General features: G+C 39.6%; 1 protein-coding gene across 3 annotated transcripts in view; it reads left to right on the top strand.

Moving 5' to 3' along the window:
- The window catches only part of macrod2 (mono-ADP ribosylhydrolase 2), an 836,537-nt gene that overhangs the window by 627,003 nt on the left and 184,483 nt on the right, over positions 1–25,051 (top strand). For all 3 annotated transcript variants that reach the window (XM_022685268.2, XM_022685265.2, XM_022685267.2), the window contains exon 8: positions 11,009–11,082. In XM_022685268.2, the coding sequence (XP_022540989.2) occupies positions 11,009–11,082 (74 nt within the window). The remainder of the gene's footprint in view (positions 1–11,008; positions 11,083–25,051) is intronic.

Genomic DNA, 25,051 nt, shown 5'->3' with positions numbered 1-25,051 from the left:
TTTTTTCAAAATAACCCCCTTTCCTCTGATTACTGCTTTGCACACTCTTGGCATCATTCTCTCAATGAGCTTCAAGAGGTGGCCACCTGAAATGAAAAGTTTTCCAACAGTCTTGAAGGAAGGAAGGAGTTCCCAGAGGTGTTTATTAACACTTGTTGCTCCTTTGCCTTCTTCACTCTGTGCTCCAGCTCACCCCAAACCATCTGGATTGGGTTCAGGTCCGGTGACTGTGGAGGTTCAGCTCATTTTTTATTAAGTACATAAAACTCCACATGTGTTCATTCATAGTTTTGATGCCTTCAGTGAGAAGGAGACACTGGATCTCTTTGATAGCTCCTGTGATGCTGAAGAAGATGAAACCGAAACTTCACGTGAAGCTCTGTTCTTTAGATATATAGTAGATCACATTAAAAAAATGTAAAGAAAAAATGTGTGAGGGGTTTCCAAATGGTTCAGCAATAATCACTAATACACCATGGCCTAAGGGTTTCAAGCTTGAATTGCAGAACATGCTGCTTTAGCTTCAGCAGCCAGAGTCAGAGAGTTATTATTGCACTATTGGTGGATGTATAAGAGCTGGGGATGTTTTAATGCTTTGCTGCATTGGTGCTCATGAGATGACTTTAAAACTAGATAGCTGGTTGGGAAGGACACTTTATTTTTAGTGAAACTCAGATTCTCTGCAGTTATTAGATTCTGAGTTTATTCATGTTTGTACACTGGTATGTATAAAATGGGAGAGTGAGTGTACTTTAGAATACGCTGTAAATGTTGTGTTTTGTGTTTGATTAGCTACACAGGCTCTTCCCCTGGGTGAATCTTGACAAATATTGAATTGGACTTCTGTCACAATTGGCAGATGGTGTTGGTAAGGGAATATGAGAACATGGCCAAAAGCTTATTGTTCTTGAATCTGTTTAAGTACATCAAATATCCAGATTACATTTTGTTTACATTTACGGCATTCAGCAGACGCTCTCGCCCAGAGCGACTCACAAAACTGCTTAGTCGCCCACTCAGAAAATATCCCCAGCTAGTGTAAACAGGCTGCAATCCAAACATAGCCTTAAGCTGAGATACTGCCAGATACTCAGGACTCTGCACTGATACCTACATACAAAGACACCAAGGTGCACTGTATAAGACAGCTACACTAACATTCCACATGTCCCGTGACTTTTGGAGCAGCCTTCGTTAATTGCACATTGCACCAGTAAGAGCATAAAGAGTGTGAATGTTCAATTAGCAGGGTAAGAGCACAGTTCTGCTCTAAATATTGCAATGAACACAACATTATGGGAGACATACCAGAGTTCAAAAGAGGACAAATTGTTGGTGCACGTCTTGCTGGAGCATCTGTGACCAAGACAGCAAGTCTTTGTGATGCATCAAGAGCCACAGTATCCAGGGTAATGTCAGCATACCACCAAGAAGAACCGACCACATCCAACAGGATTAACTGTGGACGCTGTAAGAGGAAGCTGTCTGAAAGGGATGTTCGGGTGCTAACCCGGATTGAATCCAAAAAACATAAAACCACGACTATGACAATTATTGTCCATATTTTTGCATATATTAAAAACTATCTACTTGTAGACCTAGAGCTAGACCTACAGTAGTTATATAGTTGTAGATGTGGACATAGAAGTAAGTGCACGATGGGATGAGGGTGGATGTATCAACGTTTTTTTTTATTTTATCCAACATGATGGCAGCGAAGAGCTGAGTTAATTCCTCTCACCAGGTTGCGCCAGCCAGCTCTCGACTTCAAGGAGAAGTGCCCACACCACCTCACCCTCCCGCCACCGCATTAAACGGCCTATTCAATAAATAAACAGGCTTATCTCCAGCCGCAAACTGCCGCGGCCTCTTCCCGCAAGACTCATTAATTGTGGAGCCGGGCGCGGGGAGAGCGCGAGGACAAAAAACCCAGCTTTGGAGGGAGCGGCGTGATCAAAGGCCTAATAACCTGGAATGTGTCCCTCTGGCACGTTTCCCTCTAATCCTGATTCCTCTTCAGCGCAGGCTGAGGAACATCAGGCTGTTTTTCACGTGTACAGATGAAAACTCTCTCCTACAACAGCTGAAGCCAGAAGCTCTGCCCATTTCTCTCGGTGTGATCCAGTAACCGTGAGCGCAGTGCGGGATTGGGTTCTGGGTTGCGTCACTGCATTGCAATACTCATTAGCCCTTATGGGATCTTTACATTCTGTTTACTCCTCTTTTTCTACGGGTCAAAAATGTCACGCCCTATCAAACCCCTAAAATAAAGCAGCCTAATTGAAGGAAATTTTGAATTCTCAAAATTCATATTCTCCAGGATGATTATTTGGATGGATGGTGTGATGAACAGGAGGAAGGTGGATGGGATGAAAGATGCTCGATATAATCAACTGAATACACAGTTGGATCTGGAGTCGTCTTTATGATGTTTGATGCTGTGTGTGTATTAGAGAGAGTTTTTTTCTGGTGTTTAAATGCTTTTATAATAATTCATGGGTCAAAAATAAACCATAAGACCATCTTTGTACCCTAGTGGTGAACAGCCCACATAGGAAACATATAAACAGAAACAAATTATCACTCTTTCTAATGATGGGGTGCCTTTAGGAAAAGTCATAAAATTTCAAGTTTGAAAAAGATAGTGTTTTTTTGGGGCGTTTTCAGAGCTCTTCAAAGATGAGCACCTACTCTCCTAACACCTCTAACAACAAACTAACTGCTACTAACTTCATTTCGTTCCTCCCCTCCTTTCCTCCCCTATCCGACTGCTACACTTTGGCCTCCTTTTGGTCCTGTATAAAATATTTGTTTTGCCTTGAACGTTTGCCTATGTCCTCTATTGCTAACGTACATAATTATTTGTAAGTCTCTTTGAATAAAAGAGTTCACTAAATATATATATTCCAATGCCTTATCAACAACTCCAAATACATACAGCATCAAACACATAATATGACAGACCTCCCTGGCCTTCCAGAATGGGTAGGACCCTTGGTGCAGCTTAGGAGTCCATAGCAACGACTTAGAGACACATTGCAACGAAACGAAAACTGTAAAAGCAATGTGCATCCACCTTGTATGTGTAAACTGTATGTGTAAACTTTTCCTGTATTTTTTTTTATATTTTTTGGGATTACTTAATATATAAATATAGCTGAACATAAAACAGAATCTTATGTGCATTGTGTGCCATTATACCTCATGATTTTTGGATTATAATGTGATTTACTGTAATGTTTGAATTAGATGTGGTACGTTAATAGATTTTTCCGGTGACTACTGACATCAACAGAATTATTCTATTGTTTTCTGGTGGTGTATTATTGGTTGATCTGTCTTGTTATGGCGTGAGATAGGAGGGGGATGACTTTATTTTTTTATATTATCTTCACAATACAAATTAGCAAGTCTTTGCTTTCTATGTACACACGTCTCTTTCTCTCTGTGATGAAGATTGATAGGTTTCTGATGTGATGGGCGTGTGTTTAGTGATTTACTAAACAGGGAAACAGAGAGCCTGAAGTTACTCTACCTGGGGACATATAGGCTGGCTTATCCTTTTAACTCTGAAAATTGACCAAACAGTTTTGTTACTCTGGACCAATAATTGACGCTCCTCCAGCCTCCATCCTGAGAGACGGAGTCGGTGGTGATGGATGGCCGGGGGGCAGGGGTTGGGGTCCGGGGGCGTTGGGTGGGGGCGTTGTGGACTCAGGCAGGAAGAAGAATGACTCCTCAGTCAGTACTGACACTTCAATCCCTCAGTCCAACCTATTAGCACAGGTCCTGCTTCCCCCGGCCCACCGCACAGGACAGGTACCACCCGCAAAACTAACCGGGCCGGACCCAACGATATGGATTATTAAGTGGCCGCTGCCAGGACCCATCAGTCACCGAGCCGGAGACCCGCGGGTTCAAGAGGATTATTCCTGTCTGAGGGTTCAGCTCTCCTCTGTGTTTCTACAAGATCAGTACTGATAGAGTCAGAGCGCAGTTACTGATAACTCAATCCATCTCTCTATCACTCTCTCTCTCTCTCTCTGCCTGTGTCTCTCTATCACTCTTTGTACAGATTCACTTACTCAAAAACAAATCCATGACAAACAAGAAGAGGATAGAATAGAATAGAATAGAATTAAACAGAATAGAATAGAATTATTTTAGAAGAACATGTATTGTCCTTGATGTGTAAATTCATCTTTGTTCACTCATGGGATGAAAAAAAAAAGAAAATATTAAGCACACATTAAAAAATTAAATACAATACACAAAAAAACACGTTCACAAGATTCAAAACTGTGCTGGATTTAAAAAACTCATATCAGCCTCTTTAGCGGCAGCTTTAAAACACTGGTGCTCGCTGACTCACGGCGTACGAGCGCCCGATTCGCTGAGCTCCCTGGGTCACGGCGGGCTGGTGCGGAAGCCTGAGCTCCATCTCCGGGTTCAGTCATGGGTTGCAGTATCTCGGTTCTGCGCTGGCGTGTCACTCAGAGACAGCCCAGTAATTATTCAGCAGCCTGTTCCGCAGCCCTGAGCCGGAGCCCCGCGGTACAGCATCGCTCAGAACCCGCCGAGAAAAAACGTCTCAAAATCACTCCCAACTCTCTCTCTTTCTCTCTCTCTCTCTCGCTCTGTCTATCTCTCCTAACCTCTCGCCCGACCCCTCCTCCTGTGATGGAGCGCAGGGGTTCGGCAGGAACAGGAAGTACTCATCCGAGGCGAGACTGGGCTTAATTGACGCCTTGCCTAGACAGATCCTCACAGACCCGTGATTTTCCTTCAGCCTAGAAGTTCAGCTGGAGCTTCAGCAGCAGGCAGAGTGATGCCCTGGCGGAGGATGGTGCCTTCACCTTCCCGCAGTCTGGCCTGACAGCTTTCTCCTAAATATTCTAAAGTTTCTAAAGATTTCACTCTAATAATCACTGGAATCTTTTAGGAATCATGATTATCGTTGAGATTTGTTATTATTTGGGGAATTCATTTTACAAACCAAAGTTTACAATACTTAACAGTTCTGTCAGTCCTGATGCACTCAAAGACTCCAATTCCCAGCATGCATTCACACCAGACTTCCCTGGCTCTGCTGATCACGAGATGCTACAGCGTTCCCACTCCCCCTGTTACTGATTGTTTGCACCTGGTCTGTGCAGTATAAATTCCCCTTTGTGTTCTCTGTCCCTCGCGGGGTATTAGTTATAATCTAGGTATCTATCTCTTCAACAATATGTACTACTATTTTAGCCTCGCCCACTTTATTTGTTTGTTCCTTTCTGTTCCCAACCTATTCTTGTATTTTTGACTACTCTTTCGCCTTGCCCCCTATCTGCTGGATTTAGCACATATGAGCCTGTTTTTGCCTGACGACGCTCTGTTATGTTCTTTATATTTGCTACCATACTGTTGCTGACCCTGCCTGTCCCATGCTACTTTATATTACTACTTTATTAATCATTTCTTTTTAGGAAATGGTAAAACAGAAGATTTAGAAGTCTACGTTATGCACATAAGCATTAAAAAAAGAAGAATGAACTAATTTCTCTTGAAAAAAAATGCTACAGTATATGGCTGTTCTTTGAAAGTGCTTGATTTATAGTGCTCATTTCCTTTTTTTGCGAATTACAATTTATTAATTTATATATTCACAGTAATTAAACACATCAAACACCAATACACACACACATTCACTACACACAAACATGTGCATACACAAAATCGCAGAACAACTGGAGGAAAACAATTCAGTTAAAATAATTTTGATTTCATTCGATTATGTCAAAATCTATTGACATCTATTGTCTATTGGCAGTTCTTCATAGACTTTTTTGATCAATATGTCTGTAGTAATTTTATTTACTTTATTACTTTATTTGATGTCTGTCTTAAATAAACAATATAAGAGCTTATATGTAGTATAAAATTTTATTCCTACTACAAAAATCTGCAGAAACTGTTCTTAATATTGGAGCTGCATGGATCTGATGGATTATTATTATTAGGACTCCATTAGGAACCTCTACAACTCTATGCTGAGGCACCTGACATGTTGCAGCATTACACTTTACACTACTTCTGCATGTGCAGCTCGATAAATATTACTCATATCAGTCCAAATAGTTAATCTTTTACTGTTCCTGGTCATTTTTCATTTATTTTTTCATGAATAGCACTAGAATCTGGCATTTCCTTCCAACTATTTTTGCAACTATTTCTCTATTACACTGAAAGTAGAAGCGTCTAAACTTTTAACTGTTGCTGTAATAGCGCAGAAGGAAGTCCAGGCCAAGAGGTCAGACTTTGTGTGAGATCATGTTGTGCAGACTGGATGAAGAACAGAGTGATCAGAGTGAGATCTCCACGGGCTCTGAGAGCTCAGTCTGACCTTGGACATGAGTGCCGTGGTCTCTTCGGGCTGAACTGGCAAACATCACACAGCTCCAGTAACCCCTCTCTCTCACCATATGATTATTCCCATAACTATAAATCAATATGGAATGAGCTAAATGCTAAGATAGGAAATATACATGCTTCTAACTCTGACCCATTATCTGTACTGTTAAGGGCTTATTATATCCGGCCTCTGACGAGCCCTTATGAATTTATTTAATGCGGCAGACTCTTTAATCCACTTCACCAGAATTAACCGCATGGATTTCTTGGACTTTGAAGTGAATTTTGCATGATATTACACAATTTACCCTGTTTTAACCTAAACCTACATGTTTGCTAATTGGGCGGCATGACGTTTTTTTTTTACACTTGTTGTTGTTAATAACAGCTGGGGGGCTATTTTAGTGATCTATAGTGCACTGGTCCATTGCATATCATGCAGCTGGATTTAGGGTATGTCTCGAAACACTAATTAATTAATCATTATTCACGGTTGTGGTCAATTTTGTGGGTAGTGTGAAATAAACCACATAAAAAATCAATGTTCCAGTCGTCATTTTCTTTAAGAACCAGGTGAGCTCTGACTTTGGCGTGTTCGTATCTTAACAGCGCATCTTAGCAGAGGATACTGAGCTGCTCGTTTACACTGTGAAGATACACCAGCAGCTCATTTAAGAAGAAGAGTAATGTTTTATTTTATTCTTTATTCTGTTTATTGTTGATAAGCTGGCATTGCATGGTACACAGTACTCTTAGTATGGCTAAGATACGGTTGCATGGATGACTGTTGACTGTTGTCAGGGTTTTAATCAGTCAGTGGCGCACCTGATAGAAACATGCCAGAAATGTACAGTACCTGAACACGCCTCACTTCCAGATCATCACGCCACACTATCAGTGTAGATTTATTCAATAGCATGGTTAATCCTAGATGTATCCAAACCCGGAGAAATCAATGTTGCTTTTAGCTATAAGGCGTAACTTATAAGGCTTAATTAGACGTAACCACACATATTAATTGGTTTTGAACTAAAGTTTCACACAGTTTTTCCCAATTTTACCCCCAACCCTGCCTCTATAAGGTTAGGCATGTCTAAAGATTCTTATTCTTGGAGAGATGTGGACAGCAGGATGGGCAAAACTACTTTATTTCATTTTTAAAGACAGCAGGAGAATTCAGTGATCAGAAAACACATACACAAGTCTATTTGAGGATATTTATGAACTCAGGGTTGAGTCAGGCAGTCGGAGGCTTCTAATGCTTGTTAGCTACAATCCTGTATCAGGAAAAGTTGAGACAGTTTGGAAGAAGTAATATTATTATTTTATTCATATATGTTTTGCCTTTTGTTTCAATGCATATAACATGAGTATAGTATAAGATATTTTCTGTTTCGTCTGATAAAAGTAAATTAATTTATTTACCCTTAGAACCCTACGGACAGATTTTTAGTCCAAAATCGCACCTTGTGTTCACAGGTTAATCACTCAGGAATCTCTTCACACATAAACATAATCCATATATGGTTAGAAAGGGCGGAGCTTACTCTTTCTAAAAATATTGATCACATCCCAGTGCGGTAAAGCTAAATCTACAAGAAACCCATTGAGAGAAAAACACCTAAAAAAGTGAAAAATCTCCTTCCCCAACCAATATTATTTACCTTTAGTGCTTCAAACATATTTATATGATGTTTCAAACCAAATAATATCAGTAAATAAAGACTCAAAAGTGTGAAACTACCTGCTTTACTCAAACTAAAGCTAGGTATGGTGTGCGCACTACTTTATATAGTTTTTATTTTACTCGCACATTTTTACTAAGTAGTTATTTTGCACTAAACTAAATTTTTATTTATTTAGACTTAAAAAGTTTACATTTTTGTATATTTACGTGTTTTCTTTGTGTGTCCTGATTAAAGTACTGAAAGGCATAGGCTGCTCCGAGTGTCTTTAGGTTTTTAGTATCTACATGTATCCTAGAGGTGTGATTATTGATTATCAAGAAAAATAAATAAGTCCACCTGATGCTGTTTCTCCATGTATTTTATCAAAGTAATAATTAATAAGCCATGTAATGAACTCAAATCATCAATATTCTTAAGCTTTCTTATAACTCATATACACTCTAGTCTAACCATTTTTGAAAAGATATCTTAGGTGTGAATTTTGATTAAAACATGATCAGTTCCAGGAAAATATAACAATTCTGCTTCCTTTTACATTTTAAATGATTATATTTTTGAGCAGCCGTATGTCTTCTGGAGTAAAAGAGATCAGGGCATGTGTCTGTCTGATATAATTACTGTGTTATAAGACCTGAAAGAGGAACTGGAAACAAAAACGGAGAAAAAACTCACCAAAACAGCCCAGAGTTCAAAGGGTTAATGTATAAAAACTGCTTTTCAGGTCTGCTACACATTCCAAAACTCAGTCATACCTGGCACCAGCACTCCATAACATCTGCCATCAGACCCTCAGCTGTGTTTTCTCATTGAAGGACAGCAGAGGGGCGGAGATGAGCTCAGAGATGATGAGATGATGCGATAGATCTATGACCTCACCCCTCCTAGAGCTTCCCAAATTACCTGGTGCTGAAAGGCAGTGATGGGACGTCAGCGGACGCAGGGATTGGGTCTCCTTGTCGTCTGTCTGAAGTGGGGATGAATATCTCAGCAATGCCAGACCTCCAGTTATTAATACAGTATATCTCATGGTCTGTGAGTGAAGGATGGGTTGAATGAATAAATCCTGAACTTTGGAGCACAAACTTTAATAAGCCAACTGGATACATGGTGTTTCCAAATGTAAATTTTAAAATGTGGTACATTTTCTACATTTATTATGACTTTAATTTTATTACAGACAGTTTGAGCCCTATCATTCAACCTGCACAAGATGCATCAGAGTCTAGGAATATACAGGAGTTAGAGAATGAAACTGAAACACCTGGTTTTAGAGCACAATAATTGATTGTGGTGACGGACAGTTCTGGTGGAAACAGGAGAGTTGAGGTTCACATTGAATTCTGCGTGATTTGATCAGCCGTGGTTTTATGTTTTTTGGATACAATCCGGGTTAGCACCCGAACATCCCTTTCAGACAGCTTCCTCTTACAGCGTCCACAGTTAATCCTGTTGGATGTGGTTGGTTCTTCTTGGTGGTATGCTGACATTACCCTGGATACCGTGGCTCTTGATGCATCACAAAGACTTGCTGTCTTGGTCACAGACGCTCCAGCAAGACGTGCATTTTTCCTCTTTTGAACTCTGGTAAGTCAGAGCTCACCTGCCTCTTTAAGGAAATGACAACTGGCACACTGATTGGTTTATTTCACGTTATGCCCAAAATTAACCACACCCATGATTAATTAAGAGAAAGCACTGACTCTTTGGCTGTCTATATTTGACTAACTCCAGGTAGCAATGATGGAGCAGCATTAGCATTAGCCGCTAACCACAGCGTAGCTCTGTTAATGCTCCAGCTTTATTGCACATCTGTAAACTTAAGCTTACTGTAAATAAATACTGTGAAGCACTTTTCTCACTTAAATAAACAGTTCTCAAGAGAGAAATATGTGTAGATTAACGTCCATCGCTCATTTGACTTGTCTGACTCGTCTGACGAATTACAAATTAAAGAATTACAGTTTTGTTTACTTAGTTTATCCTGAAGGAAAACATGGCGACACTCCTGTTCCTACTATTTGTTACTACTGTTGCATAAAATTATATTAGATCAGATATTAGATGTGTACTGATGTTTACTTATAATCCGAAAAATACGTTTAATATATTCTGTTCCTACTGTCTGCAATTAAGTAAATGCTGATCTAGTACATGTAAGAAAAACTGCTTTAGGACACTTTTTAACACCCTTTTAGGATTAAAAGAAGCTCTAGGACTTGGATAGCAGCTTAGCGGCTGTTGTAATCTAAGCACATCAGAGCTACGGTTCAACCGTGGCCCTCCCCTATTGTACCTGATTAGTTCTGGCACCCCGTCCAGCCCATCTTTCTCTTTCTCTTCCTTATTAAAAAGTAATCCAGCCCAAATATATTCCCAATCGATAGCCTGTGTTAACAGAGTGGTTGCTTTCCCATCTTGGCCCCGGCTTCAGTGATTAATATGGCAGTTGGCCGCCCCATTCCTTGCACTTACCGGTCAATATGTCATTACGTTCTCATTGTGGTGGCCGACCTTACCGACAAGCACGGACAGCGGGACAGTGGAGGCGGCCGTGTCGTTCCGCATAAAGGGATACATAAATTTACTTTTTGTTGGGGTGGATGGGGGGCTTTTTTTTAGATGATGGTGATGAATTTCACTAAATATTGTAACGAGCTGTGTTTTGGAGGTGTTTGATGGGGGGATGCTTGCCTCTCGAGCAACAGCTTCCTGAATTATAGCGTAATTTAGATTTCTAGCCCCGAGGGGAGTCATTTTCAGAGCGAATAAACACAATAAAATCAATGAAGGATCTGCGGTGGCTCACGGTTCGCTGCCTGCCAGGGGTTTTGAGAGCGTGCGAGTTGAAGAAAGGTGACCAGGCGTACTGGATGATGTTTGCATGAGAATGTTCATCTATTCTATCTCTATATCTTTTCCCTGTGCAGGTTTCCCCAACGATCCGGCAGCCGACATCGCCCTACAGACCACTAAGGACTGGTTGAAGGAGAACAAAGATGAGGTAGGAGCCACTGGGGTCTTTTTTTTTTCCACCATAGTACTGAAGCTCGTCAGTACAAACTTGATGAACTGATGATCAAGTGGGTTTGGTTAAAAATTAGCTTAAACACCCTGGAAATAACATATTGACCAATCTGCACAAGTTCGGCTGATGTATGGGAGCATTGGTTGAGACTCTGCATCACCCATGTGCCATTGGGTTGAATAAAGGCTATTCTTACTAACCAGTTGTGGTGAGGTGTTGGCAGATGCAATTAGAGCCAATTACTGTATTACACTTTTGGCAACTGTGGTGTTGGCACTTGCGACTTGGGACAGTTACCATGTTATACTCGACAATCGTAGTGTTTGCACATGTGGCTCAGGCTAATTAACAGCCTGGTGCAGCCATGGTGTTTTCACATGCACCTTAGGCCAACTGCCATATTATAGTCTGCAATCGGGGTGTTAACACAAGCAGTTTTGGTTGATTCTCATATTGTACTTTTCAAATAGGGTTTTGGCAAAAGCAGCTAGGGCCAATTGCCATATTATACTCTGCAATCGGGGTGTTGGCACGTGAACCTTTGGTCAATTGTTATATTAAACTCTGCAACTGGGGTGTTAGCACATGCAGTTTGTGTTGATTCTCATATTGTACTTTCTAACTGGTGTTTTGGCATAAGCAGCTAGGGCCAATTGCCATATTATACTCAGTAACCGGGGTATTGCCAGATGCAGCAATTGGCATGAATGTGAGTTGAGTAATTGAGCCAGAATCGGGCCTATTGGCTGAGTCTCGGCATCGTCCATGAAGAATTGGGCCAAATGTAGTTCACGTAGTTTATACTATGTAACCGGTGCGTTTTGGCACATGAATTTCAGGCTGTATATTTGTATATGTGAGTGATGCTCACATATGCTAAGTAAGGAACAAAAAGTAAAGTATGAGCATTTTTTTAAATATGTGGATGAGAGTAAACCATTAAAAACAGATTCTTGTTGCCAATAATCAGTGTTTAATTTTCTTTGATATGCCCCCAATCTTAAAATCTCATAAAATCTCAGCAAAATTAAGCCTTTAGTACGTTGGTGCTGTCAATTTTACAGCTGAAACATTTACTTTTTGGTTTGGCAATCAAATGGTATGATTGCCGTCCTGCCTCACATTGCCTTACTTGACTAACTCAGAGCTCTTTCTTTGTGCATATCCAATTAACAGCGAGGTCTTTAAATGGTCTGATGGCTTTTTAAATTGGCCTCCAAACAGCGCGCCAAGCCGGGACGAAGAAGGCAAAATACAGGAAACAGAAATGAAATTTGTCCAAATTAATTAGTGAGTTCGGAGGGTGATTACGGTTCTGTTTTAGGGCTGAGCACACAAGCGCCCGCCGATGCCTACCAGCGTGGCGGTGCTAATTAGACACATTGCTGGGAGAATTACTCCTAAACTTGAGTTCCTCATAAACGCAGCGCTGACTTATAGACTTCCTTTTACACTGAGTGACTGTTTTGTTGCTTTTCTTGCTCGTTGATTACTGCTCCCTGTGGAGGTTACGGTAGAATGCTCTGACAGTGCTTACAGATAAAGGTGCTGACAAATAAACGGTTCTTCACAGAGATACAATAGATAAGGGATGTCCTGGTGCCCTTGTTCACAATAAGCTCAATAGGCTGGAGTGGATGCACGCCTTTATTCCAGTCAGGTTAAAGCACACCTTTTCAAAGTGATTCAAAGTGATCAACTAGGGAACGCAAGTAGAGATGCACCAAATTTGCCCTAAACATATTTTAGACCTAGCATGATAAAAAAAGTGGCAAAGGGCTTGAAGGGAAAGAAAAGCCAAGAATTTGTGATGGGCGGTGCTGCACCACTGGCTACCAGCAGGGGAGCTGGGCAACAGAGGGGAAAAAATAAGTGGAGTTGGGTCCCAAAACTCCAAATCCCAGAATCCCCAGCGGTGATCAGTGGCAACCAGCCACACCTGTGCAGCAATCTATATAAACCCCAGTCAAACAACTCATTCTCATTGCACCTTTAAAGAGGGGTGACCGATAACAGAGGGTGTAAGAAACGAAAATAAATATAAAGAAAGAAAGAAAGAAAGAAAGAAAAGAAATGAAAGAAATGAAAAGAAAACACACAAAAAAGATATAAAATATCTCAAAAGAAAGCAAAAAGTAGAGTTTGAGTTTTAAGTTTGATTGGGTTTTGGTTTGGTTTATTTAAAGCTAAAAGCTGCATTTCCTTGTAATCTGTTTCCCGCCTTTTTTCTGCACCTCTTCAGGGTTTTGTTTTCCACCCATTTTCCAGTCTCCTCTATGGAAAACCAAACCAAGTTCCACAAGCACGCAGTATATATCTATTGATGCTGCTTGGTACACCAGGTATTTTAAATGCATCTCCTGTGAGCACTGGGTTACAGATACAATTATGAATCAATAATTGGGTCTATAATTGATTACACTGTGTATAATACTGTGTGTTGTTGCTGCTAATGGAGGACCCATTAGAGTCATATCTGAGGTCATTGTTGATTTGACTCTGATTTGTGTTATCAAGCATGGAGGCTTGTTGTCATTATTGAGTCCAGAAAGCAACATCTCAGTCCGTCCTGTGGTTGGAGTGATGGGGGGATGTGTGAGGATTAATGAACTGGTCTGAGAGCAGCGGGAGAAAACGCCGGGCTGAAGGAAGGAAGCCGTGAGCTCCTGACAGACCAGTGTCTTCCCCATGGCACTGCCAGCTCCTGCCCGCATTACCTCACTGTTATTGGCTTCTCTCCACTCTGTTCTCCTGACTGTGGCGGAATTGATCTGGGCTCTAGTTTACGTGCCGTCAGTCACACGCTCTCCAGAACCAGCGCCGGCTGAGTCGAGGCAGAAACGAGAGAACGGCTGAAAGAAATGAAAGAAAGTGGTCTCCAAGAAAGAAATGAGCTTTTTTTAAAGGGTGGCGGTGGAGAGGGGTTGTGTTGGGTTGCATTAGCAAAGTCATAGAGAGAGAGAGAGATAGAAAGAGAATGAAAGAGAGAAAGAGCAAGCGAGGTAGAGAGAGTGAGGAAAGAGAACAAGTAATAGAGAGATAGTGGCATGTACATAGACAGAGAGGTATAGAACGAGTAAGACAGTATGAGACAGAGAGAGAGAATGATTGAGGAACAGAGAGAATGAGTAAGAGAGAGAGAGAGAGAGTGAGGTATAGAGGTAGAGAAAGAGAATGGGTGAGAGAAATAGAGATGATAAAAATGAGTGAGAGCAAAAGACAGATCGAATGCTGTAGAGAAATGAGACAAAGAGAGAGAATGCAGAGTGTAAAAGATAGAAGGAAAGAAAAAAAGAATAAAAGAAATAGGGAGAGAAACTGTAAAAAACAAGTAGAAGTGAAAGAGAGAGAAGTATGTAGATGTAGGATAAGAGAGCAAGAGAGAGAGAGTGAGAGTAACAAAAGCAAAGAAAAATAGAGAGAGATAGAGACACTGTGTGAGACACAGAGAGAGAGAGAGAGAGAGAGAGAGAGAGGGAGCGAGTGAGAGAGAGAGAATGAGGGAGAGAGTGAGAAAAAAGTGAGAGCAAGAGTGAGGTAGAGAGAATGAAAGAGTGAGAGTGAGAATGAGAGGTAGAGAGGTAAAGAGAGAGAGGTAGAGAAAGAGTAAAAGAATGAGAGAGAATGAGTGAGAGAGAGCAAGAGAAACATTAAGAGCGAGAGTGAGGTAGAGAGAATAAGAGATAGACAGAGAGAAATAGAGAGCAAGTAAGAGAGTGAGAAAAAGAAAGAAATTGAGTGAGAGAGAGAAAGATTAAGAGCGAGTCAGATAGAAAATTGTGAGGTAGAGTAAGAGAAAGAGCAAGAGAAAGCGAGAGAGACAGAGAGAGAGAGAGAGAGTGGGAGTGAGAGCGAGAGAGAGAGACTGTGAGGTAGACAGAATGGAGAGAGTGCTAGAATTAAGATTGTTAAAGAGAGAGGAGTAAAAAAGAAAGGCAACAATGACCTGTTGTTTGCCAAATAGTGAACCCAAAGATATCTATATTGTTGCCCTTTCTACGTATGTGTTATAACTGATTATTACTGATTTTTAAGGCATTTACAACCTAATTAGTAACCATTAATAAACTAATTGTAAACCATTTATAAACCCTTTATAAAGGTAGTATTATTTTAAAGTGGTACCAAAGAAAGTGCAAGAGAGGGAGAAAGAAAGAGTTACAAAAGCGCGAGAGAGAGAGAGAGAGAGAGAGAGAGAGAGAGAGAGAGAGAGAGAGAGAGAGGTAGACAAAATGAGAGAGAGTCCTAGAATTAAGATTGAAAAAGAGAGAGGAGTGAAAAAGAAAGTGCAAGAGAGGGAGAAAGAAAGTAATAGCAAAATGAGAGAGAGAGAGAGATACAGAGAGTCTGTATATCTGTTGTCAGATGGTGAGACAGTTCTGGCTGGGTTTGGCTGTAGTTAATAATACTGGTGCAGGACTATAAGCACTATCATTCAGTGAGGGTTAGCAGACTGACCCCATATCTTAATAACAAAACAGCTCAGAATATAAAGCAATTCCCCTTAAAAGCTTTCTGATAACAATATTCAAGCACTGCGGCACAACAATAACACCGCAGAGATCCCATTATTATTATTATCATCATCATCATCTCCACCGATGCTGAAAAAAAAAACACTGAGATTTTTATTCACTTGGTTCTAATGCGCATGTAGTTTCCACATACAGCATTTGATTCTTATGAAAATGATGTATACATAATTTTAGAGTGGGTTCAATGCAATACTGCTTTGTATTGTGGAAGTTTTTTTTTTTATTTACACTAATCAAGCACAACATTATGACCACCATTTTTTTTTTTTCAAGTTAACTGATCATATAGGGCACTTTATAGTTATATAATACATATAATAATTACAGATTGTAGTTGTTTATGTGTTTCTCTGTATACTTTATTATTATCCTCCATACATTATCCTCCTGTTCTTCAATACTCAGAACATACAGGATAATAAAAACACCACAGAGCAGCTATTATTATTATTATTATTATTATTATTATTATTATTATTATTATTATTATTATTATTATGTGTGCAGGTGTGATGGATCACAGTATAAACCAATGGCCAATGGCAGAATGGCCAATCACATCTGGATGGAGAGATTTATCTGGATAGGGGTTTTATTGAACGATGAGAAGCTGGAATGAAAACTAACTGAAATAAAATAGAAATAAAGAGGCTGTTTTTATTAAAATATAAGTAGTAGAAAATTCAGATAATTGTGTGAAAATGAATTACTCCAGTAATGTATAGATAACCAGCATTTCTACTTAAGTAAGGTAACGTAAAGTATGCGTACTTCATTATTCCTCACCTCTGGTGGTGCACCATGTTTAAGAACTCCAGCAGCACTGCTGTGTCTGATCATCTTGTACCAACCAACACACACTAACACCTCATACACCACCGCTAGAGGTAAGGTATAGCTCTTTCAGCCACCAGCTAATGTTACAGCTATATTTGTAATAAATGCATGTCTTATACATGTCTTATAAGCATGCATTATCTCCACTCCCGTAGTCGTGGGAAGTAAACCAGCGTTAGCAGTGCAGAGGCCTACACTTGTTCTACAGCTGAAAACCTCATGCACCAGAGTTTAGCAAACATTTACAGAGCGAGAGCGTTTATTGGATAACATGGAGGAGGAGATTCCCACTGGAGCTGAGAGAGGGTTTAGTATTCCTCTCTCTTCTTCTTCTCTTACTGAGATATTGTGTGGATACTGGGTCTGCTGCTCGGCTCGGCTCTTCTCGGCACGGCTGGGACTGGGATCGTTCTGACAGTAGAAGTTGGCGTTGCTGTTCGCTGAGCTCTGGTAGAATTAACAGTCTGTGTCGCAGTGTTCAGTCGCCTCTCTGGGTTTATCTGAATGTATGTACACTTAATTCTGAGACGCATATTGTAGAATCTGGGTAGCTCAAGGTTCTGAACGTATTGTTTTAGCATTTGAAACTTGTGCTTGCATGGTTTCTCTGCTAGCTTTTAGCATCCATACTAGTCCACCTGTAGCAGCATTCCCTCCAGTGATCTTCTCCAAGTAGTGCTTTGACTTTGTTTTGAATGAATTGAGTGGAGAACAGTCAAGTGATGCCAAATTGTCTCTTAGCCGAGTAGCATCACAGCGCTAACGCTCGGAGCAAAGTGCAGCGACTCGGTTCTGATACATCAGCTCACAGATGAAGCCTTGTGCTGATCCACATCACACTATAGGAGTGATGAGGGGAAAGAACAAGAGAGCGCCATCTACTGTACTGTACCCACCCAGAGAGAGCAAGACCATTTGTGCTCTCTCAGGACTCCAGCAGCTGGATGACTGGGATTCGCACCACCAATTTCCCGATCATAGTGTCAGCGCTTTAAATTGCTGGACCACTCAGAAAGTCCATAGAAACAAACTGATGGAGAGTCGTTGTGCAATAATCACATTCTTTTGTTTTTGATAAAATTCGAGTACCTTCACTATACTGTAAGGCTGCCAGAGCCCTGAGAGAGCACAATTGGACTTGCTCTTCTGAGTGGGTAGATGGCGCTCTTTCCCCTCATTGCAAATAAATTTACAATAGGCGTAAATGAAGAAATAATGTCCACTCTAATATATAGTCTGCGATTTACCCTAAAAAAAAAAAAATAATGTTTGCTTGTGTATTTGGTTAGGGTTTGTTTATAGTTTCAGACTTTAAATGAATTAAACCAGTGCTGTTATGTAACAGTTTTAGGGTTTCAGAATTGACGTGTTTTACAGTTCAGTTTAAATTAATTAACTAAGATAATTACAGTTTTATATATATACATATATACATATAGAGATATAGAGAGCTCAGCATGCTATTATCAGCCCGGGTTCAGTGGTTTTCCAGCTTCAGGCTTTATAAAGGACTGGTAGTGGGTGTAATTAAGGAGTATATACTGTGTACTGTGCATTAGCAGAGAGATAAAAGACAGTTTGAGGACACGGTAAGAGCGGTAGTAAGGATACTGCATCTTAAAAAAGAAAACATAGACAGCGTAAGTGTAATATATTACACTAAGGTAGGCTATACTGCAGTACCTTAGCCTGATGGTGATTGATGACTGAGTGTTAACCTTCACACGCCAAGCGGTGTGTTCTCCATACGGTGATTAAAGTGGAGGAGAGCTGTGGAGCAGCATTTATAGGCTGGAAAAAATAGAAAAAAATAAGAGAGCACTTAAAAAATGATGAGTTTCTTTGATTTTACCAAATCGAAAACCTCTGGAATATAATCAAGAGGAAGATGGATGATCACAATCCGTCAAAACAAACTTGAATTCAAAACTGCTTGAATTTTTGCACCAGAAGTAAAGCAGCATAAAGTTATCCAAAAGCAGTGTGTAAGACTGGTGGAGGAGAACATGATACCAAGATGCATGAACAAAAACTGTGATTAAAAACCAACCAGGATTATTATTCCACCAAATATTGATTTCTGCTTATTAATTATTACTTTGATAAAATACATGGAGAAACACCATCAGGAGGATTTATTTATTTTTCTTGATAATCAATAATCACACCTCTAGGATACATGTAGATACTAAAAACCTAAAGACACTCAGAGCAGCCTATACCTTTCAGTGTTTTAATCAGGAAACACAAAGAAAACACGTAAATATACAAAAATGTAAACTTTTTAGTCTAAATAAATAAAAATGTTTTGTGGAAAATAACTACTTAGTAAAAATGTGCGAGTAAAATAATAAAAACGATATAAAGTAGTGCGCACACCATACCTACAGTAGCTTTAGTTTGAGTAAAGCAGGTAGTTTCACACTTTTTCTGTGGACACTTTTGAGTCTTTATTTACTGATATTATTTGGTTTGAAACATCATATAAATATGTTTGAAGCACTAAAGGTAAATAATATTGGTTGGGGAAGGAGATTTTTCACTTTTTTAGGTGTTTTTCTCTCAATGGGTTTCTTGTAGATTTAGCTTTACTGCACTGGGATGTGATCACTATTTTTTAGAAAGAGTAAGCTCCGCCCTTTCTAACCATATTTGTATTATTTTTATGTGTGAAGGGATTCCTGAGTAATTAAGCTGAGAGGGTGAATCATATTGTATTGAATCTGGTACAGTACCTTATCTTATTCCTTCTGAATGGCACATGCAATCTGACAGAACCTTCTGGGCTCAACTGCTGTATTTGTTGAGTGATGAGTGTTTAATGGTCAGAATAATAGCCCTAGTTCTTTCCTCCCCCCAATAGCATATCTGCATTGTGTTCTGTTCCAGATCTGTCCACAATCTGGCCTTGATTAGCTGTCTGTTTATCTCCTGCTCCAGTTCCACACCCTCCCTGACTTACAGAGCCTCACAAAAGGCCCTAATGCCCGCCGTGAAATTCCCCCTGAAAAGCCATTATATGCAGTTCTGCCACAGCGGGCTAAACAGCTCGAGCCGAGCGGCGGCGGGCGCACCGAAAGCTCCAGTTCTGTCACCATCTCTCACATCGCTAAAGGTTCAGAGACGGCCGTCCACGCTTTCATCCACTCTTACAGCTCCGGACAACATGGTGTTTCATATTTCTCCCATGTATTAAACTCCGGTGCTTTTCATATGAGCAGCTGTGGCAGCCGTGAGCCGTGCATGGTGCCCTCGTGCAGCCTGCCAGGAGCACTTCGGCCTGTTACGACATCGCTTGTGTTGTTCTCTCGGAAAGCTGGAAAGTTCAGAATGATAGCAGATGTCCTCACCAGGAGTGGGATCAAAGGAGATCAGGAGATCATATATTGATGCATTTGATTTATTACAAAATAATTAGTTGACTCAAGTTTTAAAATACCATATTTTTCGGACTGTAAAATCTTATATATAAATATATCCAGTCTGTTCACGGCGTGCATCTCCTCCAGCAGCTGCTTTTTCTTTAGTTTCTCGTTTTCCAAACTAATTCGAGCCTAATGCGACCATGCAGCACCTTCATCAGCGCAGGAGAAATGCAGTGTGACACTTTATTTACCCGCCGCAGATCCGCTGCAGCATCGGCGGGCAGTTTAATAAAGCGCCCGGCCCAGAAGCCCTGCTTCGCCATCGCCGCTCTCTGACACAGTAAACAGATCAAACGGCTTCTGTAATAAAATCTCATCTCCAGCCGGAGAGTTTGGGCTCCCACACGTCAAAATATAAAATATATATATATATATATATATCACCTCTCTGAAAGTTTACTGCAGTCGGGACATTATGCATATAACATTCTGCCATAACTTTTCAATATTTTTTAGGTTTTTTTTTAGTTATTTTTATTTTTTGCTGGTACTATGCATTTATAATGCATGCTATGCATGCATACAGCACATAATAAACTGTATAAAAAATGCATTTCAGTAGATTTTATATAGTTCCAGCTTTAGATCATATATACAGGTATAAGGTTTAAGTTTACATAACATTTCTTAGTACATTTTACAAAAAACTTGTAAAATCTTCCCTATTGGTTCCTGGCATAATTTATTTGCATAATGGGTGTGTCCCCGATCTCTATCTCACTGTATTGTCTTGTGACAATATTTATTTTTTACTTTTATAATTTTATTAATGCAAATTTGACCCAAACTTTCACTGTAATCTGCCCTGCCCCCATAGTTTAATCTACAGTTTAATCTGCTATATTAGCCAGATAATATACTAAATGTATGAAAAAGGCTGTTTTTTTATATATATAAATATATATTTACATTTGTTTATTCTGTTTCCGTCTGTAATTTAAAGCTCGTGGGTAACGAGTGGCAGCTCGAGCAGGAGCCTCAGGAATAGCAGTCAGATTTATCCCGAGAGCGAGCGGCTAATAGAAACAGATACGCGTCCTGATGAGCCGTTCACCTGCTATTCTGTTTGAAGCATTATATATTTATCTATTGTATATATATATATTTATGTATTTATTGTGCGAGCGGCGAGGGCTGTGGCAGGTAAGGTTATGTAATGTGACATGACGAGGGAGTCATTGTCATTTACATGAGGAAGATGGATGCTGGGGGCCGCCGGTGCTGCGTTATATATATTAGGACAGAAAGCGTGAAGACGGCGATTGTGACAGGACAATCTAACAGAAAGTGCTGTGTTTTGCTCCCAGACATTTTCTGATAAATAGGGATATTGTCGCTGTCATGTCAAAAAGTTGTAACGTCACTCGATCCAGCGTTATTTATTATTTTTTTATTTTTTATTTTATTCTTCGGAATAGCTCATTTTTTCATCGTTACCATTGCGGATACGTATAAAATGCATTATCATAATTGTATTTACAGTATTATTAATTACTATTTATATTACATGATCATATAATATAAATATACAGCTCTGGAAAAAAAAATAATCAAGAGACCACTTTAGTGTCTGAACCAGTTTCTCAGATTTTTTTGCTATTTATAGGTTATATGTTTGCCACACATGTGATGCCTTCCAACACCAGGCCTCCTTCTCCTCCGACACACGATGTGAAGTCAGACTCCGCCTCTTTTTGAACCTCTTTTGCCGAGTAGCATCACATCACAGCGCTAACGCTCGGAGGAAAGTGCCTACAGCGACTCTGGTGGTTCTGATACATCAGCTCACAGATGCAGCGTCTTGTGCTGATCCACATCACCCTAGAAGTGATGAAAGAGGGGAAAGAGCAAAAGAGCGTCATCTACTCTAATGTACCCAATAAACCAAGAGATTGCAAGGACAACTGTTCTCTCTCAGGGCTCCGGCAGCTGATGGCACGTGATTTAGACTGCTGGAAGACTCGGTGCCTCGTACAGGACAGGAGTGTTTTTAATAAAGGTGAAAATCACATGGCATCTCTAAATATGATTTTGATATATGATATTATGATATAATGCCCACAATTACAATAATATCACGATGATATATTGTGATTCTGTGATGCTCAGCTTACACAAGACAATTCTCTAAGATACTTCATGGCATCTGTGTTTCTAAAAAGAGTAAAAAAAAACTCCCAAATAATAAAAATCTGTAGAGGAAACAAATCTGACCAATATTGTAAAAATTTTGTTAAAATATTGTTAAAGGGTACAATTATGAAGAATGTACCTGTGAGTACAAAAAAGTACTTATATCATACCTCTGTTTTTTAGAGTGTGTTTCAATAAAGAAAATTGATATTTGACACAATATCGATGTTTTGTCCCAGTTCTAGTGTTTAATTTGGTGCAAACTCTATAGGTTCTTCTAATAATCCTTCACATAATCCTTAAACAATCAATCTATTGAAAGCTTCTTTATAGTGTCTTATGTCGTCTTTTTTTAAAAATAATCCTTTTTTATTTTTATTTTTTCAGAGTACATAAAATTAGCACTTCAGAGCCGAGCGTTCGTAGCGACGGTGTTTTTTTATTTGTGTGGAGAATCTTAAAGGGAGGGATGTGAATGGCTGAGCGCTGGCCACCGTAGCGCTGTTGTGTAACCGGCGGTCGGGACTGGACTTATATATTTATTTTTTCATATTTTTCGAGATTTCTGCATAAATTTGGCCTTTTTTATGTTCATGACTATTTACATTGTAGATTCTCACTGAAGCATCAAAACTATGAATGAACACATGTGGAGTTTTATGTACTTAACTTAAACAAAATGTTATATTCTAGTTTCTTCTAAATAGCCCCCTTTGCTCTGATTACTGCTTTACACACTCTTGGCATCATTTTCTCAACGAGCTTCAAGAGGTGGCCACCTGAAATGAAAAGTTTTCCAACAGTCTTGAAGGAAGGAAGGAGTTCCCAGAGGTGTTTATTAGCACTTGTTGCTCCTTTGCCTTCTTCACTCTGTGCTCCATCTCATGAGTATATGACAATACATCACAATATGAGTATATGAGATTTGCTAATCATTGCATTCAGTTTTTTTTTTTTTTTCATAGCATCCAAAATTTTTGGGGACTTTTTTTATTTATATTATGATATTATATTTATGAGGTATAGATATGTAGAACCAAATCAAGCAAATGATACAATAATATTACACATGGAGTGACATTTATGTTCTGTTATGAATGCCATTTTGAGCTCTGGAAAAAAAAAATAAAAGAGTCCTTAGAAATGATGAGTTTCTTTGATTTTACCAAATTGTATATAATATAATGTAATATAATCAAGAGGAAGATGGATGATCACAAGCCATCAAACCACCAAACTGAACTGCTTGAATTTCTGCACCAGGAGTAAAGCAGCATAAAGTTATCCAAAAGCAGTGTGTAAGACTGGTGGAGGAGGAGAACATGATGCCAAGATGCATGTGATTAAAAACCAGGGTTATTGCACCAAATATTGATTTCTTAACTCTTAAAACTTTATGAATATGAACTTCTTGTTTTCTTTGCATTATTTGAGGTCTGAAAGCTCTGCATCTTTTTTTGTTATTTTAGCCATTTCTCATTTTCTATATACTCATTTGCAAATAAATGCTCTAATAAATGCTCTTTTTAATTTGGTAAATGAAAGAAACTCATGTTTTTTAAGTGGACTTGTTCCAGAGCTGTATATATATTTTACTGTTAAAACTCCTAACTCATGCACACATATTGTACACATGCATTGACCGGGACACATGAGGGACACTGCTGCATGTCACCATGATGGAAGATCTGGAGACGTCCGAGCCGCTGCCGGGCCCTCAGGCTTCACTGACTTCTTCTTCTAGGGTTTCCATCACAGAGCACAGTGCTGACACGCCATTTCCACCCTCCCCCCCCCTGCCTTCATCCACCATCACCACAATCTGCTGCTGCACTGGGAGAGGTCATCACTCGCATGTCCAACACAGAAACTGTGATATAGCCTCAGGCCTCGCTCTCAAGGCTTACTGTAGCTCACTGTTGGTGCGTGGAAAAAAACAAAATATTTGATTTGATTTCCATGGACTTGCCGTGGTATGCATCTGAATTTGTACAGTGGCCTCATGAAGTCAAAAATCAAAACTCAAAAACCGAATACTTCTGATAACAGTGGTTTGAAATGATCTGGTTAGTGTTTATTTGATGCTCTGTAGGAGATATAGAGTATATAAATATCTGTATGTGTTGTTTTGGTGGAAGGAATCAGTTTTGCTAGAGATTCGTGTTTGAGTTTCAACAAAGCAGTTCATCATTTTTTTTAGTTTGTGTTTAGAGTTTTGAGAAACTGAGCCAAGTTTCTAGAAATACGTTTAAACATTTGGGAAAAACTGTAAAAGTCAGTGATTCTTAGATGACCAAGTTGTATTACAGCACTACAACTACAACACCTTATGGGGCCAAGGAAATACGTTGGCTCCCCCCATATAACGTTTACAGTACTACATGTATATGCAACACAAATGTAAGCCATTTTTACTCTATGTAGTAAGGTTGCAAAACTGTAATTTTGACTAATGTAAGTACAATGAGAAACACAAAAATGTATCTATTATTTATATATTTGAAGGTCAGTGATTCTAAGGTGACCAAGCTGTACTAAATGATGCAGTTTGTGTTTAGTGATTTGTAAAGCTGTGATTTAGAATGATATCTGAGTGAGAACATGTGAAGAGAATTGTGTTTAGAGTTTAGCAGTTTGGATTTGTGTGCATAATTCCATATTTTGTGTGGAAAAACTGTAATGCTCTTTAGCATACTTCCATTTCACAAGGGTTATCATTTAAAAAGAGCAAATAATACACTGTGTAAAACGATGCATTTGTTCTCATTCGAGTACCTGAAGAAATAAAAATAAGCTAAACTGAGCAAGGTCAGGAATCATGTGAAATGTGTATTTGACCCAGATCTGGCAGAACCGCTGTTCAAACCTGCCCTCTGACCCCCCTCACCAGCGGCTATGGTAATGATGCACGGAGACGCTCCACATTTCAAAGATTCATCCTGTACGCCTCCAGGAAAACATCACTTCATGTGCCTCCAGAAAAGCGCCCTTCAAACCCGCTGTCGGTTCTGCTTT

Source organism: Astyanax mexicanus, chromosome 7, assembly GCF_023375975.1.
Source record: "Astyanax mexicanus isolate ESR-SI-001 chromosome 7, AstMex3_surface, whole genome shotgun sequence".
Classification (NCBI taxonomy): domain Eukaryota; kingdom Metazoa; phylum Chordata; class Actinopteri; order Characiformes; family Acestrorhamphidae; genus Astyanax; species Astyanax mexicanus.
The sequence above is the reverse complement of the archived record's forward strand: the minus strand, read 5'-3'. Positions and strand labels throughout refer to the sequence as shown.